A 23,626-nucleotide genomic window follows, 5' to 3' on the forward strand; every position below is an offset into this window, starting at 1 on the left:
TTTCCGGATCTTAGTCGGAAGGCTTATCACTTTACCGTTTAAAATGCTAATTCTTTCCGAACCTCGGTCGGAAGGCTATGCTTACAGTTTTTTTACGGTATTAAGGAAACAAGATGTCATTCCAAACCAAATTTGGAAGGTTAAAGTGCTTACAATTTCAGCGACTTAAAAACAAATACAAATTCTTTAAGCATATAGCTTTTAAGAAAAGTATTCTTAAGTATGCTTTTACTGTTATAAATTTATATATATAAATTTATACTGTTATAATTTTTCTAACGTTACTTAGAACATTTACGTATTACTTACAGTCGGAAAAACAACGCTCGCGTAACAACTTATAATACTAGTATGATGCACTAATTCTTAACTTTCTCACAATCAAGAAAAGTACAAATTTTAGTTCTCTTACTTAAAATTTTAATTATTCAACCCGTGCAGCGAAGAATAATTATACTTAATAATAATATATAATAATTAACCAACAGCCTTCCTAACCATAGGAAGGTGTCCAGCAACCCAGTTGCTTATACTAGTCTCTCCATCAACCTCCGATTAGTCTGATAACCGGCACGATGTGAGATGACTATATTACTAGTACACACTCCGTCAACCTCTGATCTAATCGAAAAATATAAGCGTGTCAGTAGCCTGTCACAACTAAATATTTTAAGGACTAGATAGCACGACGTGAGCTGACTATCCGAAGCTCAATTAACAACTTACAATACCAGTATAATGCACTACTTCCTAACTCTCTCACAATCAAGAAAAGTACCAGTTTTTAATTCTCTCACACTTAAAAACTGAATTCTCCAACTCTCTCACAGCGAAGAATAATTATATAGTACTGAATTCTGTTCCAGAGCTTACACCAAAAACCTTTCCTAATCATAGGAAGGCGCCCAGCAACCCGCAGTTGCTTACACGAGTCTCTCCATCAACCTCCGATTATGTCTAATAACCGGCACGATGTGAGATGACCACGTTACTATAGTACAAACTCCGTCAACCTCTGATCTAATCGAAAAATATAACTAAATATTTACCGGTTAGATAGCACGACGTGAGCTGACTATACCAAAAACCTTTCCTAACCATAGGAAGGTGCCCAGCAACCCGCAGTTGCTTACACGAGTCTCTCCATCAACCTCCGATTATGTCTAATAACCGGCACGATGTGAGATGACCACGTTACTATAGTACAAACTCCGTCAACCTCTGATCTAATCGAAAAATATAACTAAATATTTACCGGCTAGATAGCACGACGTGAGCTGACTATACCAAAAACCTTTCCTAACCATAGGAAGGTGCCCAGCAACCCGCAGTTGCTTACACGAGTCTCTCCATCAACCTCCGATTATGTCTAATAACCGGCACGATGTGAGATGACCACGTTACTATAGTACAAACTCCGTCAACCTCTGATCTAATCGAAAAATATAACTAAATATTTACCGGCTAGATAGCACGACGTGAGCTGACTATACCAAAAACCTTTCCTAACCATAGGAAGGTGCCCAGCAACCCTCAGTTGCTTACACGAGTCTCTCCATCAACCTCCGATTATGTCTAATAACCGGCACGATGTGAGATGACCACGTTACTATAGTACAATCTCCGTCAACCTCTGATCTAATCGGAAAATATAACTAAATATTTACCGGCTAGATAGCACGACGTGAGCTGACTATCCGAAGCTCAATTAACAACTTACAATACCAGTATAATGCACTACTTCTTAACTCTCTCACAATCAAGAAAAGTACCAGTTTTTAATTCTCTCACACTTAAAAACTGAATTCTCCAACTCTCTCACAGCGAAGAATAATTATACAGTACTGAATTCTGTCCCAGAGCTTACATCAAAAACCTTTCCTAACCATAGGAAGGTGTCCAGCAACCCGCAGTTGCTTACACGAGTCTCTCCATCAACCTCCGGTTATGTCTGATAACCGGCACGATGTGAGATGACCGCGTTACTATAGTTCACACTCCGTCAACCTCTGATCTAATCGGAAAATATAACTAAATATTTACCGGCTAGATAGCACGACGTGAGCTGACTATAAACTTAGGCTTTCCCTAGCCTAGACTTCGGTACCTCGGCCTATTTTTTTTTAGAGCTCTTATCAACAGTGTTAACCAAAACACTGTCAGTTACATATACGTATATTTACTGGTTTGTTTACTTATAAAATAGCTAGGTTCTTCAAGAGGAGTGGTACGTTTCTTACCGAGTTAAGGTCTTTGCGATGTTTGCGGACCCGCAGACTCTTGTCTTGCCGATCTTCGACTGGAAAGTTCAACCGGAAAAATCTCCACGATTCTTCTGCTGAATTGTTCCACTTCGTAGATGTGTCGGTGAGTTTCTCTCGTATCAGCTCCTCCTGGCTGGCTCGCCAATTGTTGGATTTTGTTCTAATTTTAAAAGTAAACGAACCGGACCAAAAGCGCGCTTGGAGAAAAAGCTTTATTCGGCGATGGAATCCGGCAGCATCTCTGCCTGCGAAGCTTTAACTCAGGGAACTGTTACCGTGATCGGCCTTTTATACCATGAAACAAATGGCAACAAACAATAGGTTTTACACTGTTGCAGCATCAACCTATGTTCCCAATGCAAAGCGGGATCCTTTGATGCTGACCGCGTCTTTGTGTGGTGATGGTTGCCAATTGCCCACTCCCGGTTGTATGCTAGACTTGATGTCTGCTGCCTGCCTTAATCAATTGCTCTTGGCTCCAACTGTAGCGTGGCACCAAGGTGTGGAGCTTCCTTTGTAACTATGATAATAAGGCCATCAGGTTAACAGTTCTCTGATTCTGAACCATGTCTGGTCAGAAGTTAGAAGCACTATAATCTTACAATGTCAGGCGACCCCATTTGAATTTCAGGCGACCACACCTGGAGTTGGAACCCCAAGGTTGGGAAACGCTGGTCTAGATAATAACACTTAGGTCCCTTCTCTCCCGCTACTGACTACTGTATCCACTTCGTAGTGGCATGGTTTTGTTGCTTATTGGCAGAGTGGTGAATTACTGAGGGGCATACTCTGTGACTCTCTTTTTCTTGCTCCCCCTCACTCTCTCAGTACCTTGAGTCTGCCCGCCCTCTCATGGATGATGAACAGTTCAAAAGAATGGAAGGTCTGGCAAAGGATTTTGAGAAGACGCTGGGTCCAAAACTCCAGTGGTACCTGAAGTTGAAATCCTGGTGGGCCTCCAACTACGTAAGTGGACGGTTGCCAGAATGACCATTTGGTTATTGTTTTTTAGCTTGAGACTTCACACTTCACTTATTCTCCGCTTATCATTCCTGCCTCTCCGATCTCTTTTTAGGTCAGTGATTGGTGGGAAGAGTACATCTACCTCAGGGGGCGTGGACCCATCATGGTCAACAGCAACTATTATGCAATGGTAAGAGAAAGGCATGTGTGAAATCTCAGGTGGGTTAGCATTGCCATACCCTTCAGCAGAGCACTCAGTTGAATCACCTCAACTGAATAAATACAAACACTACAAAAGGCACTCAGGAAACTGGGGTTTGCCAGAATGGGGTAGTACCCCATCCTTTATTTTTTAGTGACATTCAGGGAAATTTTGTTGGTCAGAAAGGTGACATTAAAAACTGAAGGAACGACAAATAGGGGCTGTGCCAGTAACCAACTGTGACTGGGAGCCTGCTGCAGTGGGACACAGTTGGTTATCCTCCACTGTGGTAGAGTGGGTTTACATGGGCCAGGGTTCCTCTTCCTAAAGCACATCAGCACTCTCCACCACTTGTAAGGCAGATGGAAGTTTCTTGGTTGTCATCAGTGAGAGATTTACTCATTCTCCTGTCAGAATTCATTTTCCTGTAGAGGGGGATATAATGTAAAAAATAAGAAAAATTGCCATGTGTCAGAACATTGTGCTAGGCTCACTCCAACCCTTCTGCATGTGTGCAGAGGGTGCTGCTGCAATGAGGAGAGCTCTTTCCCCAAATGGCAATCCCAAAGCTGGGTTGAAATGCAGGGGCTTGCTTTGCAGTGACACACTCTCACTCGGGTTATGCTGCACCTGGCATTAAAAGCACTTAACTGTTGGATGTCCTCACTGCAAAGCAGCTGGACCCACCTGCCGGGTGCATTTTGGGACAAAGACCACAGGGCTGCTCAGCTGGTGGCTCTTTCCAGAGTGCCTCCCATTCTCATCAAGAGCCAGGCATCCAGCTCCACAGAAGCCTGCCAATCCAGTGGGCACACTTTGGGCATCACTAAACTCACACCATCAGCCCTCTGCACTGAAGTATATAGACTGCTGTCTTCATGCAGATATATTTCATTCACCTTTTTGGTGGAGTTCTAAATACACTTACACAAATACACCACTGTGTTGTGGTGTCTTTCATTTTCATCTGTAAATCTTTCTTTGATTTGCAAGTGCAAGGGGAGCTACCTTTATGTGAAATTGGCACAGTTTTCATTCACTTGGAATAACATTTTCTTCTCTCTTTGTAAATTAATATGTATGTTTAGGGACCCTGTGTTTCAGATGGGGTGGGGAGTTGTAGTTTGGGGTTTTGTGTCCCATGTTTTAAACCATGTTTACTCCTGTTATTAGTTATTTTCATCCCTTGTGCCTGTTTTTGACCTGTTGGATTCACTGTAATAAATCAGCCACTTTCCTGATATTCTTCAGTCTTGTTATTAAAGAAACCATTTATGTGTGGCCAGCTTTTTCACATTTTAGATGTGGCTGAGCCAATAGTTTAAGGTTGGAGTATGGAAATACATATATATATATATATATATATATATATATATATATATATATATATATATATATATATATATATATGTATATATTTGTTGTGGGCTTGGGACACTGCCTTTTAGTGCTCCTGGCACCCTGTGACTTCTCAGGTGCCTATGAGTCACTTACATGACATCAAGGAGACAATTGGAGAATGGATCACAGAAACCCTGAAAGATAAAGGATTTCTTTATGGGAATAAGGAGCTTTAATAGTAATTGCTATAACGCCTGATCTAATATGACTGTGAATTTGTTGCTACAGCAGTGCATGTCTATTTGAATGTTAAAAAAAAAAAATTCAAAGTCCTTTGGTATGAGCTGTAAACTATGTTGATTGCACCAAGTCTGTGATTATTTCACTGTAATACCATCAGGTGTCTTTAGTTAAATGCATGATCATGTCAGCTGGGGATGTGTGTATTTTCAGGAGAATTTTAAGGTCACAGCTGGACCTTCAGTGTGCTGCACAGTAATGAGTATTTTGCCCTGTTTAATGGTTAATGATGAAAGCCCCCAGTGTTGGCAGTCCTTGCTTTGCCCGAGGCTGTCCATGTGCATAGAGAGCACAGAAGAGAAAGCCAACTGCCTTTGGCTCACCCTGCGGAATGTGTGCTCAGAGGGCCATGGCATCTCTGTTCACACGGGTCAGCGCTTGCAAGGACAGGGACACTGCAAGGCTCTGTCCACAGCTGCTGGGCCACCAGTAACCCGGCACAGGCCCTCGGGCATTTGCTTTTGTTGGGAGGAGATTTGTAGTGTCAGGGTAAAGCCGCTGTGGGAAGGTTCTGCAGTGGGCTGGGTCGAATTCCGTCTTGGCTAGCGGGAGCAGTCTTTCGCCTGTATTGATGTTCATCAGTCTGCTTCTTATCTGACTGAGCTGATGGCTCGTGACTGAGGCTGTTGTGGTTAGACATGGTTTCGTACACTTTACTTCTTTATTGGGCATGTCTAGATGCTAGCCACCCAAAAGTAATGACCAGAAAATATTTGTTCCTAACTCCCTCTACTCTTCTTCTTTCTTTCTCTGGCTTTCTCTTTCTTTGCTTCCTTTCTGTCTCGGTCGCTGTCTGGTCTTTCTGGTCTCTTCTGCTCTCTTTTCTCTCTCTTTCTCTCTCTCTCTCTCTCTCTCTCTCTCACTCCTGCTCATGTTTTTTTCTCTCTGCCTTCCTTTCTTGTGCTTGCTTGCTCTCTGCCTTGCAGGACTTCCTGTATGTCTTCCCCACAAACCTGCAGGCGGCTCGGGCTGGCAATGCCATCCACGCCATCATGCTGTACAGAAGGAAGTTGGACAGAGCACAGATCAAACCCGTAAGTGTCTCTCCAGGGTGCTCCTGCTGGACACCTGACCTTGTCCCCTCTTACCTGACCAGTGTCACCTGTGAGCAGGCTGCGATGCACCATTTTGCCTGGAGTGTGTGTCTTCTGCTGCAGCTCTTTTACAATCCAGAGCAATCCTGATTTTGTATGCGAGTAAACACAGATACACTTGGAAATGGATGTCAGATGAATCAAACCTTTTCTCACATATTGCATAAAAGTTGATCTTGGATTCTGCATTACACCAGAAGAGGGTTTCCATAAAAATGCACTACAATCAGATGTCTGATGTAAATTGTAAATTTTTTCATTTCGTTTTCATGTATTGGCATACCAACAGTATAGATCACTATTTTAAAATTCGAACAGAACCAGAGCTGCAAAAGTAAACTCCAGGCAAAACTGTGTATCCCACAGTGGAACGCTCCTTTTATGCTCAACGCCAGTATGGCAGAGGGGGCTTTGTATCTCCAGATTTCCCGCATTTTGCCCTGTGTGTTATTTGTGTCTCACCTGTGCCCCCCCCCACGTGGTCTCCCTGACCTCAGCCAAATGTCCAATGCAGCTGGTGTGTGTGGAGGATCAAAGAGAAGAGGCACAGGGTCTTGTTGCACAGGAGATAATCGCCCACTGATCCAAAGCAATGATCAGTTTTCTAAGGGCAAGCAACAGACCATTACCCTCAAACAAGCCAGTGTATTTATATATAGCATACACATATTGTGTAAAATGCATGTTTGCACAAGTTGGTCTTATGTGCTAGCTGGGATTGTGTAGGAAGCAGGCTTTCTGAATAGCCCTTCTATTTACATATTTGATCCCAGCGTAAAGCTTGTGTCTGTGTATTGATGAGCATGTGTGATTGCTGTGCTTTTAGTGTGATTGGCTTATTCTGAACAGCTGTGACCCCTGTAGTCATGGTGATAATGGATGTGCCAGGTTTTAGGTGAATTTCTTCCATCTCTGTCTGTTTCTTTCTTCCCTATATCACACCTTGCATGATTGCACAATGCCAAAATGCCCCCCATGTAAAAGGTTGTTGTTCTGTTTTGTCTCTTGCCCTTTGCCGTGGTGTTTTGCGTTTGTGGTACAGATTTACATTCTGGAGAACAGAGTGCCACTCTGCTCAGCACAGTGGGAGCGGATGTTTAATACGTCCCGCATCCCTGGCGAGGAGACAGGTAAGAGTAGGGCGTCGCGGTGCCCCACGGGCACAGGAAACCCAGCACCACCCCCCCTCCTCAGTGGCACAATCATGTCTCCACAGATGATTCCCACATACCCCCAAATTGGCTGTTTTCAACTGTTGAGGATACCCTTTAGATTGATTTGGTCAGTTGAAGACTGGGTTCCCCCGAAGAGTAAGAGCTTAACTTGTCCAAACAGGTTTGATAGTTTTGCACCCAAGAAAAAAGTTGGAATCTCTTTTTGATCAGATTCATGTGCTCTTTAGCTGCCTAAAATTGGAGCTAAGCATTGCCTATGGAGGCACAGCGGAGTGCTCCCAACCAAATTGTCCCAGATTACCCCTGCCCCCCTTTCAGAAGTGGGTCATATGTGCTTCTGACACCGGGTACCGCGTGCTGGTTTCTGAAATCCTTGCTCACTCCTTTATGATGATCTGCCAAATCCTCATCCATATTTCTTTTTTTTTTCCTTTTTCCATTTTTTTTGGAAAGTGAATCTTATTCTTTTTCTCCCCCTATAATTTTCATCCTCACTGTGTTTAGATTCCAGGAGCTCTCCAGCCACCCTGCATACCCCTGCCCCTTGCTAACTCTTTTCATTCCCATCAGTCTCCCTCCACCTGCTCCAGAACTCCCCGCCCCTGCTGCTATGTTCCATGTTTCCTCCTTTAGGTGTCTCCATGGCGTCTCATTTGGGCTTGGTCTCTTGTCACTTTATCTACTTTTTTGTTTTGTTTGACTCTCCCTTTTGCTTTTCAGCTTATGCTTCAAAACACTATTCCAATGTGCTCCTCCCAATATGAGCGTATGTTCAACACCAGTCGCATCCCAGGTGTAGACACAGGTAGAGTCATAGTGCCGCCTCCCATCACTCCTCTTCAGCACCTTAATCAAACTCACCTTATGAGTGCTGCATGCGATTTCAGATTTGAGGCCCACCCGCCCGCCCTTTCACACCTCTGGAACATGGAGTCTCCTCCATTGCTCCTCCCCTGCTAAAATGTTACTGTATAAAATGGGCGTACTGATGATAGAGGGTGCACTGGCAGTGAAGGGCAGCAGGGGTATGATGGTGATTCTAGCACGATTGCTTGCAGGGTGAGAAATATGCTGTGGCCTGGAGTCCTTGGCATTTCCAAGGCATCCTTTCACACCTGGATCCATTTTTTTTCTTAAAAGGTTGTTGTTGATTAATATGTATGTACATTAATATGTACACAAAGTGCCACAACAGCACTTGCATGGTTCAAGGAAATTATGTTCAGATAAACAAAGAGGTGGGGGTTCCCACAGAAAGCTCTCAGTCCCTTACCGTTGAGCGGTTATCCCAACAGCTATTTTTAAATGGGCTGGGAAGTGGAGGGTCAGTGACCACTTGCTACTTTTAAACCCTGCTATCTGCCACCAGGACAAAACAGTGAAAGTTGTCCCATTTATAATTCCTTAACTGTACCAGGAACTAACACGATAACAGCATGCAAAGAAAGCCAACAACCTGCTGGCATGACACAGCTTGCAGTAACTTAACCCCAGGGGCGTGTTAATTGGAACCTTTGGGAATGTTTGACACTGTCTCACAGTGTTGCACATTGCTCAATGCATGGAAGTAAACCAAGTTGTAATCAAACCCCAGGTGTATTTATACTGGTGTAACACAATGGCCTTGTTAGAACTATAAAGATTTCACAAATTACAGAACATATAAACAACAGCACTGAATGTAGTCAGAGTTAAACTGGAGATATTAGTAATGGTAATTCGCTATAATGAAATGGTGGCCTGTTTTCAGTTGAAAAGATAGAGTAATAACAATAATGTATATTTATATTTATTGATTTATTTCTGTAAGAATGGAGGCTCCTAAGGTGCTTATGATTAGAGAATGTCATAAGTAGCATGTTACACTTAGCTCAGATGCAAGAATGTTATTTTTGGACCAAAGCTTAAGGGAGAGGTGTCTCAGTATAGATCCCCTTTGTTTTCCTCCATTCCTCTAAGGGCAAGCACTTGTTTCATGTCTTCAGAGCATTGCTGTTAAACCTAGCCATTAGTTGACCAAAATGATGCAGTGGAAGATTCACAAAATCACAGCTCTGGAAGAGTGTTCACATGTATATGAATCTCATGAAACAATGGCTTTGACCTCCTCAACTCATTCCGCCCACATTGCTCTTTAACCTCATTTTATTTGTCACACCTGACCCTAGTTTGTCGATTTCTGGAGTCTTCTCTTCTCTGTAGTGTTCAAACATTTCACATCATTACAAATACTCAAATTGTGACCATTATGCAAACATCTTAAGAATGAATTAGCCTTTAAAGCATGGGTAGCTCACAGCTTGTTTTGCACTATGGTGTTTCCCAGCCTTGATGCTAGGAGGGCTTGGTGTGCTGGCTAGTGTTCCAGGTGGCGTCTTTGTTAGGTTTACTTGAGGTCTGTACTGATCTGGGATGCAGCTCAGTGCTGATCTGGGTTTGCCATCTCTTGACACATATGTGCTGTTAAGTTAGTCCTTTGTGAAAAATGTGTTGTGTGATTAGTGTATTTGTGAAAGATATGTGTCTCGTCTAACCTCAGATCATTTGTACCTGCTCAAATGTAAAAAAAAAATCGTTTAGATTGGTGAATAGTTTTTCAATTAAGTATTTAGCAGAACATCTAATCAAATAGCCACTTGAGCTCAATTTTGTTGGCTGGCCTGATTTAGTTTAAGGGTCAGTTATATGTAGTTATTTAGAAAAATATGTTGAATTTGATCAACACTTTCCATTGCAACCTTCTGTTTTTATAAATGGACATCATACAGCATATGCCACAACAAAATTCAATGCACATCTTGGTCAGTGTTCAGTCATTGTGTCTGTCAAACCTAATTCATTAGAATAAACTAGTTGTATTGTAATTAGAACACACCATGTGCCCCTAGGACCAGGGATGGGAAACACTTATATATATATAGAAGTAGTGTCAAACTCTATAAGTGTTGCCATTGTGATAGTTATTTTTGCCATGTTTGTTTAAGTTCAGATTGATAAAATACTAAATTTGCAGTCATAGTCAATATTTCGAGAAGCTGTAATTCCTGCTGCCTGTTAAGGCTGTACAATAACTCAGATTAATTTATTAGATTTAATTTACAGACTAATGTCAATTTCACCACCCTTGTATACAGATATTACACAGAAGAACATAATGTAATGTCAAAGGGGCTAAGATGTAAGTGCAAGATAACTGTGATTTTTCACCCACCCCACAAAACTGCCCCCCTCCCTTCCTTCCCTTCCCTTCCCCTCCATGAGTGTAGACACCATCCAGCACATGAATGAGAGCAAGCACATAGCAGTGTACCACAAGGGCCGCTACTACAAGGTCTGGATGTTCTATGATGGGCGGCTTCTCCTGCCCCGCGAGATCGAGCAGCAGATGGAGCGCATTCTGGCTGACAAGTCTGAGCCACAGCCAGGAGAGGAGATGCTGGCCGCGCTCACTGCAGGAGACAGGTAAGGCGGGGTGCTGACAAGCCCTGAGCAGAGGGCCTAGTCACGGGGTACCCTGACACCCACTCTCATCTCCTTCCTTGTTTCCTGGTTCCTATGAAATGAGCTCTAGAGTTTGGGGTCTCTCATTGTTCATCTGTGAATGGGGCACAGAAAAACATCTGTTTGACTCATAAGCATGCAGTTATGTGTTTTCGGTGATGCCTTCTGAAATACAAAAGTTTTTTGAGCTTTTTTTCTGAGCTCCAGAGCTTTGAAACCCAGTTAAGGCTTATCCAAATCTCAAGGGAAATACTCACTTTGGATTGCTTGGAAATAAGGTGTGAGTATTTGGAATAGAAAAAAGGCATTTACTGATTACAGGACTTACGGACCTTGATAATTGATGCATTGCTTGGCAATGTGGCCAGATGTGTGTATTGTCATTTGCATATTGTGTAACCTGGGTTGTTGGTTACAATTTAACAGCTTCCTTAACCTGGTAGTACTTTCAGTTGTTTATCAGGTATCTAACTCAGTGATACTTTTTATAGTTTATCAACTTCCTCACCCTGGTTATTAGTAGCGGCACAACAAAGGAATAATTTTGTGATTCACAGGCAACTTGTAAATGGTTGTGGTGTGTTTATGGCACCCCAGTATCAAAGGTTACGGAATGCTTTCTCTAAAGTTGTAAATAATCTAGTTCATTGAAGCCCTGCAATAAAACAAATGGGAATAAATGCTCTGCCAAGCACCATGTTCATTCTCAGACTGGAAACAGCCCTGAATTAAACAACTATAACAAATGACCTATCCAGATACTGTATATGCTATTGTATTGGGAATCCCTTTTTTGAGTTACTCCTCCTCCCCTTTCCACACTTTCTTCACCCAGAGTGCCCTGGGCCAATGCACGAAAGACTTACTTCAGCAGAGGCAAGAACAAGCAGTCTCTGGATGCCGTGGAGAAAGCAGCCTTCTTTGTAACCCTGGATGATACAGAGCAGCGTTATGACGCAGCCAATCCTGTGCGGTCTCTGGACTCCTATGCTAAATCCCTACTCCATGGAAAGTGTTATGACAGGTGAGCAAAGGGAGCCCGGCAGGCAGGCAGGCCTGATCCGTGAAGGGGATGGGTACAACACTTCTCATGCTAAACAACTCGTAACTTAATTATACATCAGAGGCCTCTGTTTATGTGTTTCCATTATTATCTTTGAGAATTCTCCAATAGGATTTCCTTCCAAATATATTTTTCAAAGTGTATTACAGTATTTTAGCATATTTCTGTTCATTGTTAGAAGAAATGCTTGTTGGAGGTCGATATGAATGTAAATCCAAAATGTACTAATCAGGAGAATGGATACCATCAGTCTGAAATAATCTGTCATCAGAGGGTCAGAAATGAAGGAAACTCTTTCATTCATCTTCCAGTTATGATAGCACTGCAGTCCCTCCTGTCTCAACTTCAATTTGTCTGTATTAATGAAATAGTGATGTTTTCTGAACACTGTAATGGGTGGGGCAACCATGGCTTGTCAGTCACTTGTGACCAATTATGCATTTTGTTATAGGGAGCAAAGAGCAAATATGACTGGCTCATATCAGCCATGACTGAAAGCACAAAGTAGCTCCGCTCATTTATGGGTTCAGTTACAATCGATCCCTTGAAATCCATCACTTTCATTGCAGCCTTTACATTATATTTACATTGTTGGCATTTAGCCGATGCTCTTATCCAGAGCAACTTAATGATTTGCAATTTTTGCAATGTTATCCATTTATACAGTTGGAAGTACCTTGCTGATGGGTACAGCAGCAGTGCCCCAGCAGGGAATCAAACTGGCAACCTTTTGGTTACAAATCCTGCTCCTTAACCACTATGTTACATTGCCACCCCCTTTATCGTCTATGTTTGTCTTTCCCCTGCAGATGGTTTGACAAATCTTTCAACCTGATCGTCTTCAAGAATGGAACCATGGGCCTGAACGCAGAGCATTCCTGGGCTGATGCACCCATCGTAGGCCATCTCTGGGAGGTAGGGCCAACATTAAAGGAGACCCGGGACTCCTTCTACAAAATATGCTATTTGGAGTTTGTTTGCATGCCTTCCTTTTTAATGTGTTTCATACAGAAGTATCACCCCTCTTGCCACTTGCAAACCACTAAATCGCGGTAATTTGTTGCTTTATCACCGCGGGAAGAAAAAAATCATTACCGTCACAGCCCTACTATGCTTCCAACTTTGTGGCGACAGTTTGGGGAAGGCCCTTTTCTATTCCAACATGACTGTGCCCCAGTGCACAAAGCAAGGACTATAAAGACATGGTTTGATGAGTTCGGTGTGGAAGAACTTGACTGGCCCGCACAGAGCCCTGACCTCAACCCCACCGAGCACCTTTGGGATGAACTGGAACGGAGATTGCGAGCCAGGCCTTCCCGTCCAACATCAGTGCCTGACCTCATAAATGCTCTACAGAATGAATGGGCACAAATTCCCACAGAAACACTCCACAATCTTGTGGAAAGCCTTCCAAGAAGAGTAGAAGCTGTTATAGATGCAAAAGGGGGACCAACTCCATATTAAAGTATATGTATTTGAATACAGTGTCATTACAATGTAATGGTCAGGCGTCCGAATACTTTTGTCCATGTAGTGTATGTTTATATACAAAATGTACAAAGATACAAAGATTTGAGGAATATTATATTGCAAATGCTAGCAGCAGCAGTAGTTTACTCTGAAAGATGTCAACATTTTTGTCATTAACTTACAGTAACACAGTATAACCATAATTATTTAATGAATTATATATTTACTTAGTTTCTCTTTATATACTGCGTTGTAAGTATATGTGTGAATACAGTTTGTACTGTTCTTGGGCACTGATCATTCAGTCCAGGTAATCATGACTTATTCAGTGTGCTAACATGAATTAAGGTACCTGATTCTTCAGGTAAATACCCAGGGAACAGTACTACCTTTCTGTATTAAGGCACAGTGAATTTTAAGTTGTGCATAACAGTTAGGAAATTGAGTATGAATACTTGCCCTAGGAATGTGCAAGAAGAATGCATGTGGTAGCACAGAATGGATGTGTTGGTACCCTCATAGTCTGTGTTTCATCAGTGTGGAGCTGTAGTAGGTGGCCAGACACCATGTTGTCAGGGGCAGGGTTTGCCTCTCAGGCTGCACTTTAACACCTGCTATGATGTGTGCAGCATGTGCTGTCCATGGACCCTGTGAAGCTGGGCTACACAGAGACTGGTCACTGCAAGGGCGAGCTGCACCCCAGCCTACCAGGCCCCCAGAGGCTGCAGTGGGACATCCCGGCAGAGGTGAGGCGCTGTAGCAGTCCAGTGCACCCTTCACAAAGAGATTGTCACAGAACCCTTGGCAGAATGGATTAGAGACAAGCAATTAAAGATTAACAAAATGCATCAGAAGCTGTTATGTAATTTTAAAAGTGAGCAAATCACCTATATTGATGGTATTAAAAAACTAAGATACATACACACTGCACAGCTGTATCTAAATACAAATCCTGTTTGATCCTAATCGCTTAATATGGAATCCTCTTTTAAAATCTGGCTGATAGCAAAGTTTTAAAGTGAGTTTTAATTCCCATTAGACGAGTGGCCCTGTTTCATGTAATGGCTTTATAAGGTCTGATATAACAGGTGCAGAAATTGGGTGGAGTTATCAGACATCCCCTTGCCATATCTGTCAGATTATGAAACCAAGAACAAGGAAAACTTTTGATGTTGGAGTTTATTTTATTGTATTGTAATACTTATCAAACGCGGTTCAGTAGAAGAAAAAAATGAAATTGGTAAAAGCTGCTGTTTGTCATGATCGCCCTCTGCTGGTAGTTTTCCTTAGTGTCATTCACCTCTGCATGACTCTTCCTGAGTAAAATTGACCTTGATCTACTAGGTCCTTTCTGGGATTAATCTGACAGACAGTTGTTACTACTAGACTTCCCACTTCTGGTACCTCTATAGGTCATTCTTGATTGTCTTCATTCCCTTTTTATTTTTCCCCCTGCTTTCCCTTTTCAGTGCCAAAATATAATCACCAGTTCCCTGCAAGTCGCCAAGGCCCTGTCGGATGATGTGGACTCCCACATCTTCCCCTTCGACAACTTCGGAAAGGGGCTGATCAAGAAGTGCCGGACAAGCCCGGATGCCTTCATCCAGATTGCCTTGCAGCTGGCTCACTACAGGGTAAGCGCTGTGGAGGGACCCTGACAACATTACATGATGCTGTCTTAACATATGTTTGTTCCAGAGGGTCTTACATAGCTTACATTTTTACATATAGCTGGTTGTTTAATGAGGAAGTTTGGTTTAAATCCCTTGCCTATGGGTACAACAGCAGTGTATTGAAGTAGCAGGCTTTGGGTCACAGGACATGTTCATTACTACCACACCACACTGCTGCACCTCATATGAGGAGAGACTGGGTAGTCGTAGCATGTAGAGAATGAGGCGATGCCACTCAAGGGAAATGAAAATGCAGCATTTGAAATATGTGATGTACTTTTGGTTGTTCTGCATGGTTTAAATTGGCACACATATACCCTGCCCCAGAAGAAGACTGAAACTAGTGTTAACAGGGAGCGTGAATTTTTCCTGCAGGACAAGGGGAAGTTCTGCCTGACCTATGAGGCCTCCATGACACGCCTGTTCAGAGAGGGGCGTACAGAGACGGTGCGCTCCTGCACCGTGGAGACCTGTGCCTTTGTCCGCTCCATGATCAACGACGAATCGGTATGGATCTTAGCACGGTGCACTCTGATGACCTCATCAAATCTATCATCCAACATCCGAGCAGAGCAGCTTTATCCATCTCTATCTGTCTCTCTCCCTCTCTCTTTGTATGACCCTCTGTGTCTGTCTCTTCCTTTCTCTGTGAGGTTGAGGATTTTGACAATATCACTTTAGGGGTTATGTGTGTAGGGATCTCAGTGTGTTTGCCTATTCTCTTTTGGTTTGCTGGTTTATTTGAGGGGCTTTATATGCCTTTTTTATTTTACCTTTTTACTCTTTGACTTTGATAGCTGTTCAGTAAAGACCTCTCCCTCTGTTTCTCTTTTGCTCTCGTCTTCCTTCTCTCTCTCTTGCTCCCTCCTCTCACTCATGCAGAGAGAGCAGAGACTAAAGCTGTTGAAAATGGCAGCAGAGAAGCACCAGCAGCTGTACCGCTTGGCTATGACTGGGAAAGGCATTGACCGCCACCTCTTCTGTCTGTACGTGGTGTCCAAGTACCTCGGCGAGGAGTCCCCATTCCTCAAAGAGGTGAGTTGTCCAGCAAGGCAAGCTCTAACTGTCCACCGAGCTCTACAAAGAGACACTATTTACAGCTTCTCACTTCATGGTGGAAGTTCAGGCAAGGAAAACAAACTGTCCTTTCATGTCCTGTCATGCTGCAGTTAAGAGCATTTTAAACCTTGGAAACTCTTTTAGGCAGACTTCCATAATTCCCTGCTAATTGGATTCATTTATCCTCTAATGCGCCACTTAACATTTTGTTTTCCATCACTCATATTTTTCTTTTTCTGTTGCAACAAGGGGTTGAGGTAAGGCTCTTTTGTTTCTCTAACCTCTTGGTGAAATGTGGAAATGTATGGGAACTTGAAGGTGTTTTTATCTGCAGCCCCCAGATGAAATGATGAACACACATCATCTCTGCCCTCTCTACCTGCAGGTGCTGTCTGAGCCATGGAGACTGTCCACTAGTCAGACCCCCCTCCAGCAGGTAGAGCTCTTTGACCTGGTGAGGCACCCAGAGTATGTGTCCAGCGGGGGCGGCTTTGGACCAGTGAGTTGCCTCCTATGAATGTCTAAAGGCTGATATGCTTTCATAATTTAGCTTCAAATTTAGGAAAGATGTACAGAATATCATAATGATGCTAACACATTTAAGTCTGGACTACCATTTGTTTGTGTTTTGGGAGATGTTTTCCTGTTTCATATGTACTTTGGACAATTGTTAGTGCTTGTGTCTCTTTATGAATAAATACACATCTGCTCTGAAGGCAAAATGTAGGCTGCAGGCCTGTCTGGAAAAATCCACGTTTTAGTATCATTCTACCCACACTGTTCCCATCTGTCCTCCTACTTCAGTCAAAACCCCAGTCAAAATGAACACCCTGAGCAGCAGTGAACAGTTGGATTGATCTTGATATAATATGAGTTCATTATTGCTCTTTTTCATTTTTGAGTAGTAGACAAAGGAAATGTAATTACTGCTGATTCCAGCCCATTTTTGGGCCTCTCTCCAGGCATCGGGCTTGATGAATACTTTTTTTACACTTTGTTATATAACATATGGTTTTTTCTTCAGTCTTCAGATTCACTAACTCATCATCCTTGTCATCAGTCAAAATATTTTTTCCCCACTAAACAAATACAATAAGTATGTGTTGAAGTGCATGTCGAACTACAGTGCTGTTGTGTGTTTGATAAGCTGTTCAGTATTCATGATAAAGGGGCATTTCATATTTGTTTTGTTTGTTCTTTCAGGTGGCTGATGATGGTTATGGAGTGTCATATATTATTGTTGGAGAGAACCTCATCAACTTCCACATCTCCAGCAAGTTGTCCAGTCCAGAGACAGTGAGTTAACAGTCCAAATACTCATCCCTGTCCCAGAGAGCCTTTGCATACTCATCCTGCACTCATTCTCTCTGAGAGACCTTTCACACTTATCCTACACTCATCCTCTCCCTGGGAGCCTGCTAACACAGCCCAGCAGTCTGTGTCATTGTAATAACCAGAATTACATGTTCCAAGACCGTGGAAAGAGGGTAAATATTCCTTGAGCTACATGTCCTGATATTAAACATATTGTGTTTCAAAAGGCTGACATTGCTGGTAATTGATTTAGCATTTACTCCCTGGTTATTACTTGGAGTAATACATCCCTGGATGTATACTAAAGCAATTCTGGTTGTATTACTTACCTCAATCAACTGCAGTGACTTACATGAGATTCAAGCCCTAAATCATGTGGATACATTGTCCAAACCTTGAAACAGTAAGCCACACTATTGCCCCAAAATTAGGATGAGCGTTCTCTGGATCAGATCGCCCTAACCCTCTTTCCTTGTGTTGCTCAGGACTCCCATCGCTTTGGAAACAACATCAAACAAGCCATGCTGGACATCCTGGACCTCTTTCAGCTGGACAACAAGAAGGCCGACAAATGATTTCTGATGTCACCGAAAACAGAAAGGAAACAATTTTAACACAAAAGGCTCAGAAACCAGTGAAAATAATTTTATGTAGGCCTGTACAGTTATACTATGGGATTTAATCTAAAATTAATATGTTTAAAAAATGTTGAAGAAGAAAAGTGAAGGATAGGTGGAGGGAAAAAAATCTTTGTGTTACTGGAGGTTTCGTTGGATTTGTTGTGTGTGTGTAAATGAAGATTAGAGGGAGAGCATTTTTTGGCACAGATGGAAACACAGATGTGCTCTGTAAGATTGTATGCGCTGGTGCCTTAATGACCTTGTCTTCTAAAGGAGAGGAGCAAAGAGAGAAGTCAAGAGGGTGTGGCCAGTCCAAGGGAAGCAGGTTGCAGCATTTACAGACCTGTGGTCTTTCACTGTGATGTGTGTACAGTGCTGTATTTTTTAGCTGCTGTTTTTAAATTAAGTAATAAAATAATTTTTTCCCATACTCAGGTTTGTGAGATTATTGTTAGTTGTGGAGCACCACTGAGATAGCACATTGGCATGGAATAGGGACAGAGAGGATGCTGTTCTCGGGCTGGAAGCTGCACGCTCTGCCAGCTTTGTGCTGGTTCTCTGGTGGGGGGGGGGGGGGGGGTGTCATGGTTTAAGGGCAGGGGTCTGGGGTGGGGGGCCTTGAGTGCAAATGTCGGGCACTCGGGTGCTAGGTGGTTAATGTTGTAGTGCTTAGCCGATGGGCTGTGGGATTTCAGGGCTGGTGGATTTACTGCATTACCTTGATGCAGAGCTGGGCGTTCTCTTTGGGATTGCCAGCGTTTGGCCACTCATTGTACGTTGCTGGGGGACTTGATCTGCTTATTGCAGTGTCCTTGATGATATCAGCTTTTAACTCTCCGGCAACCCAGGAGATTGAACCAGTTTTAGAGAAATGGGTTTGCATGCTGTATGTGAAATGGCTGCTTTATAAACCATGTGATTTCTGTGCACAGTGTCTGATGGCATATACCTAATCCAGTGCCAGCTGGTAGACAAGCAGAACGACGATTCTTTAGTGGATAGAAATTCAAGATTTACATAGTAAGAGAGGAACTCCTTTTCTCACTCCTCAGTGCCATCATGGCATATCATTTTTATTTATCATCTTTTATAACTATTTGCTTAACAGACATGTACCACATTTTCTTTTCAGTGCTGAGTTTTCAATCATGCTGGCCCAGTGTCCCCAAGGCTTTTGAGCTGAATGAACTTATTGATGATTGAACAATGAAACTGACAAAGTTGTATGTATTTTACCATTAAACAGAAAGACCATATTTAAACTTTGAAGGAGAGGGTATTCTGGACCTTTTTTTTTTAACTATTATGTATTTGTATTTTTGCCACTGTAGATTTCATGTTTACATTGTTGCACGGTGTTGACGCTCAGGCTGTACATGGTGGCTTATAACTTAAAAGATGTATAAAAAAAAGCTGAAATACCAAAACAAACATTTTAACACAATAAAAGTGAATGTCAAAGATCAGCACTCTTATTCTAGAGCATGTCTCTTTTGCACTTGTTGTGACTGCATGTGTTCTGTGTAAAAGTGATACATAGCCAACTAAGAATCACCCTGCCCTCCTTTACTTGTATGGTATCTGCTGAAAGTGTTTGCTGTTCTGTCACAGAAACATACATATGTAAAATATTAGGGAACTAAAAAATGTTAGATGATTTGTAACAACAAATGTTTGAACTTTTGGTTGTGGTGTGCTGACGTAGCATAATAGACCTTGGCTGCTTATGTATGATTGTTGCACTGACAGAAGTGTTGCACTAGAGGGTGCTGTGAACAAACTCAACAAACTTGGTTGCCCTCCTTAAACTGACAACTTGATCATTAAAATGTTCAAAATGAGTTGGTAACTAGGCTCACTATAATTCACGTAAAAGCATTTTAGCTTAATGTTTGTTCTTGTAATACTTTAAGATGAGATACTTGTAGACATTCAATAAAACTCATACCCCATTTCTGTGTGAGCAGCAGGTGGTTAAAGGATTTTCTCTTTTTCACTGTCAACCATAGTAAAGCAACTGTCAAGTACAGAGAATGGACAATTTAAAAACCATCCCTTCCCTTTGGAAATTTGCATTCAGGAGGATAATTGGATGTAATGGAGAGAAGGGAACCTGCACTAAAGACATCTCCAGTGCAGATATATTTTTTTTAAGTTATGAAAGGCTAAGAAAGACCTGATGGCTGCAGGAGCATTATTCATCCTATGTATCTATTTCATTTCTGTAAGGAGAAAACAGTCATCCAATTTTTGAACCTTCATCACAAGATGCAAAATGGAAACACAAATGTAATGCCTTAATCGTAACTCAGCGAACTACATGTAGTTCACCTTTACCATTAATTCACCTTCACCATGTAAAGGAAGAGCTACGATAAAAACAAAATCTATATTTAAGAGAAAGTCACATGAAATATTGCTTATAATAAAATGGTTAAATATAAGATCCATAAATTGATTGCGTAAAACTTGGTCACAGCTGCTAAATGGAATGTGTCCCTTGGGAAATGATGAAATGAATGCAGTGTGAAAATGGTGTCCTGAAGGAAAGTCACTGGTGGCCTTCAACTTCCTTCCTCTCGTAGTCCCTACTTCCTTGGCTAGCTGTCTTTAGTGCCAGGTGCCCCAGCTTAAATGGCAGCCACCATGGAGACAGTTCCGTTGCGCAGCTTAAAAATAAATCAGCTACTGGATGCCTTCAGACAGTGTCCTGCAGGCACCCGAATTAAACGGTAGATGCTTGAAGCTTTCGCAGGGTGACAGGAGAGGAGAAAAAGGAAGTAGCTTGCAAGCGACAGCGCCCCCTCACCCCTAAATGGGGTCGCTGCCTCTTATTCTACTTGGATTCAATTTTCCAGTCTACCATATGTTTCAGTTACTGATCAGGCTACACCACACGTTCATTAACACAGAGTTTTTTGGCTCTTTTGCAAAAAAAAAAAGATCTGTCCACTGATCCAGATGCATCTTTATTTTCTGTATGAAGGATAAATTATCTAAATATACATATACACCAGTGGCAGCAGGTGAGCTGGAAACAGGGGAAGCCCAAACACTACCCTTAAATCTATCAACCTGTTCCCCTTTATCCTACTTGATTAACAATAAAACAAAAAATTCACAGAATAATCAACACCAATCACGTTATTAGAATAAATGATTATACTCACAAAACAGCACAGATTGTCTGTAGTTTGTGTGCTTGCGAAAGGTACAACGTGAGATTGTTTAATTAACAAGGATGGAGTTTACCGATTTAAATTACGTTAAATGCTCATGACACTTTTGTGAGGTCTGTGTTCTAAACGTTATTGTTCATTGCACTCAACCTAACCTGAAAGTTTATTCTCAGTAATTTAAACCGATTTAACTAAATTTAGCTGTTTTGTAATTTGAATTTTGTAACACAAGAAAGCTATAATGTGAAACATTTAAGAGAAAGCTTTACGATTACTTGCCACTTAATTGATCGAATTGCCATCCTTGTTAATGTTGTAGCTTTCGCAATAGCACACAAATTTCAGACAATCTGTGCTGTTTAGCGAGCATTATCATTTATTCTAATTATGCGATTAGTGTTGATTATTCTGTGATTTATTTGTTTTATTGTTAATCAAGGAGGGTAAAGGGGAAAAGGCTGAAAGTAATGATAGATTTAAAGGTAGTGTTCGGGCTTCCCCTCTTTCCAGCTCACCCGCTGCCACTGATATACACTGCCCTTAAATGTATTCATACCCCTGATTCAGTAAGAACACAAGACAAATATAAAATAAAATTTATGTACTGGATATTTTTTCTGCTTACAAAAGTGAAAAATGTTAATATTTTGATCTTAATAGCATTGTGCAGAACAAAGTCATATTACTCACATTCAACAAATGCAGCTGATCCCAGATAATGTGCCACATTTATTCTTACCTTTAAGTAATCTCTAAAACAAATCCAACCAAAACAAAATCTACACCAACATTCCACTCTGTGGAAGCTCAGTGGAAGTTTCTGAAATTTAAAAAATTTCCTGTGTCCATGAGCAATAAAAGGAGGGAACACACTGAAGAAATTCATTTTTAGCATGCATCATCATGGCTAATGCTGTGGGGAGCTCACCAAACACTGCAAGCAAATGGTCATTGCTCTACCACCTTCCACTGCATTGTCCATTCTTAAGAAATTTAAGGCTACTGGTACATGAGCAACGCTGCCAGGAAGAACATGCAATTGCACCTTACCACTGTAGACCACGAGACAAGTAATTCAAGATGCAGGTAGTCATGGGCAGGCTGTAAGGAAGAAGCTTCCTCTGGAGCCCAATCTCAAAACAGCCAACTTGAATGAGCTACATCTGAATGACAACTGAAATCATATCACATGGTCACTTTTTACACATGCTCATCAGCAGCATGTTTGGCATAAAAAGACTTACAATGTGAAAAATATTTCTACTGTGACATATGGCAGAGGTCAATTATGTTTTATGGCCACTTTGCCTCTTGTTGTAAGGGGAGAGAAAGAGGATTAACAGGGATTTGTAAACTCCAACACATATCACAACATTTTGGTCAAAAGGCTGGTACCCAGGCCAAAAAATTCAAGCTTGGCTGATCATGGACTTTCCTGTATGACAATGATCCACGGTCTTTATCCAAACCTATAAGGACATTATTACCATAACAAAAAATAAATGTTCCAAACAGTCCAACTCAATATACACATCATTTCAGTTGTGGTCCAAGAAAGCAGTTGAAAACCAAAAAATCTGAGGGGCCTAGACAAACACTCCCTTCTCAGAAGCACCTCATAAACCTGACAAAGCATCAAAGGACATGTATTGCCAGTGTAATCCATGGCAGAGGGGGAGTTTCAACTACAGGAGAGTGAATAAATGTGACCCTTATGTTTTCTGAAATAATTAATTATTTGTGAATGGTATAAAGTTACAATGTCAACTGCTTTTAATATTAAAGAACAGTATTAAATATTTTAAGGTCAAAAAATGATGCCAGATGCCATATGTATTTTTTCTGTTATGTAATTTTACTTTTTTCCTGTTTAGGCATGAATAAATAAATGCCCCACAAATACAGTGGAGGGAACTGTATTTGTATATCATGCTAATGCAAAGGAAAGGGGGTAATAGCGTCTAGCCAGTGGTAGCCGATGTGCAGAGACTCACTCTTTATTGCCCCTCACCAGCATGACAAGGGGGTCACTATTGCCTTGAGCTCTCTGTGATGCACTTTGCGTTGCATTTGTAATCAGCTGCCTGGGAAAAAGCCATTCACTCCACCAGATGTTGAAACCTTAAACCTTGACTTGCACTTTCTAAAAGTAGCTTTGGGGGGGGGGGGGGGGGTTCAATCTGCATTCAGGTTGTCACCAGTTCAGCTTCCCTCCCCAGTACACAACACTGTATATAAAAAGAACGGGCAATTGTTTAGGTATGGGGGAATGGGGGGATGGGTGAATTGGGTGGGACTGGAGGGTCCTGCTCATGTAACTTGCTTATGGACAAAATTACTTGACCTTTTCTCTGCATTTGTCATTGTCACACGGGTCACACAATCAAGTAGGAATGTAGAACACCTTC

At 41.9% G+C, this 23,626-nt stretch overlaps 1 protein-coding gene across 3 annotated transcripts in view; it reads left to right on the forward strand.

The window, feature by feature from the left end:
- cpt1ab (carnitine palmitoyltransferase 1Ab (liver)) overlaps positions 1-18,568 on the forward strand; it is a 36,878-nt gene extending 18,310 nt beyond the window's left edge. For 2 of the 3 annotated variants that reach the window (XM_036534788.1, XM_036534787.1), the window contains 14 exons: positions 3,093-3,230; positions 3,340-3,417; positions 5,997-6,104; positions 7,207-7,294; positions 10,606-10,801; positions 11,676-11,864; positions 12,713-12,818; positions 14,003-14,119; positions 14,843-15,007; positions 15,422-15,553; positions 15,929-16,081; positions 16,491-16,604; positions 17,309-17,401; positions 17,905-18,568. In XM_036534788.1, the coding sequence (XP_036390681.1) occupies positions 3,093-3,230; positions 3,340-3,417; positions 5,997-6,104; positions 7,207-7,294; positions 10,606-10,801; positions 11,676-11,864; positions 12,713-12,818; positions 14,003-14,119; positions 14,843-15,007; positions 15,422-15,553; positions 15,929-16,081; positions 16,491-16,604; positions 17,309-17,401; positions 17,905-17,994 (1,767 nt within the window). In that variant the 3' untranslated portion in view covers positions 17,995-18,568. Of the gene's footprint in view, positions 1-3,092; positions 3,231-3,339; positions 3,418-5,996; positions 6,105-7,206; positions 7,295-8,059; positions 8,145-10,605; positions 10,802-11,675; positions 11,865-12,712; positions 12,819-14,002; positions 14,120-14,842; positions 15,008-15,421; positions 15,554-15,928; positions 16,082-16,490; positions 16,605-17,308; positions 17,402-17,904 lie in introns of all 3 variants that reach the window. The other variant, XM_036534789.1, reaches the window with a different exon arrangement.
- The last annotated feature ends 5,058 nt before the right edge of the window (positions 18,569-23,626 follow it).

The sequence above is a fragment of the Megalops cyprinoides genome, chromosome 8 (assembly GCF_013368585.1).
Source record: "Megalops cyprinoides isolate fMegCyp1 chromosome 8, fMegCyp1.pri, whole genome shotgun sequence".
NCBI classification, from domain to species: Eukaryota; Metazoa; Chordata; class Actinopteri; order Elopiformes; family Megalopidae; genus Megalops; species Megalops cyprinoides.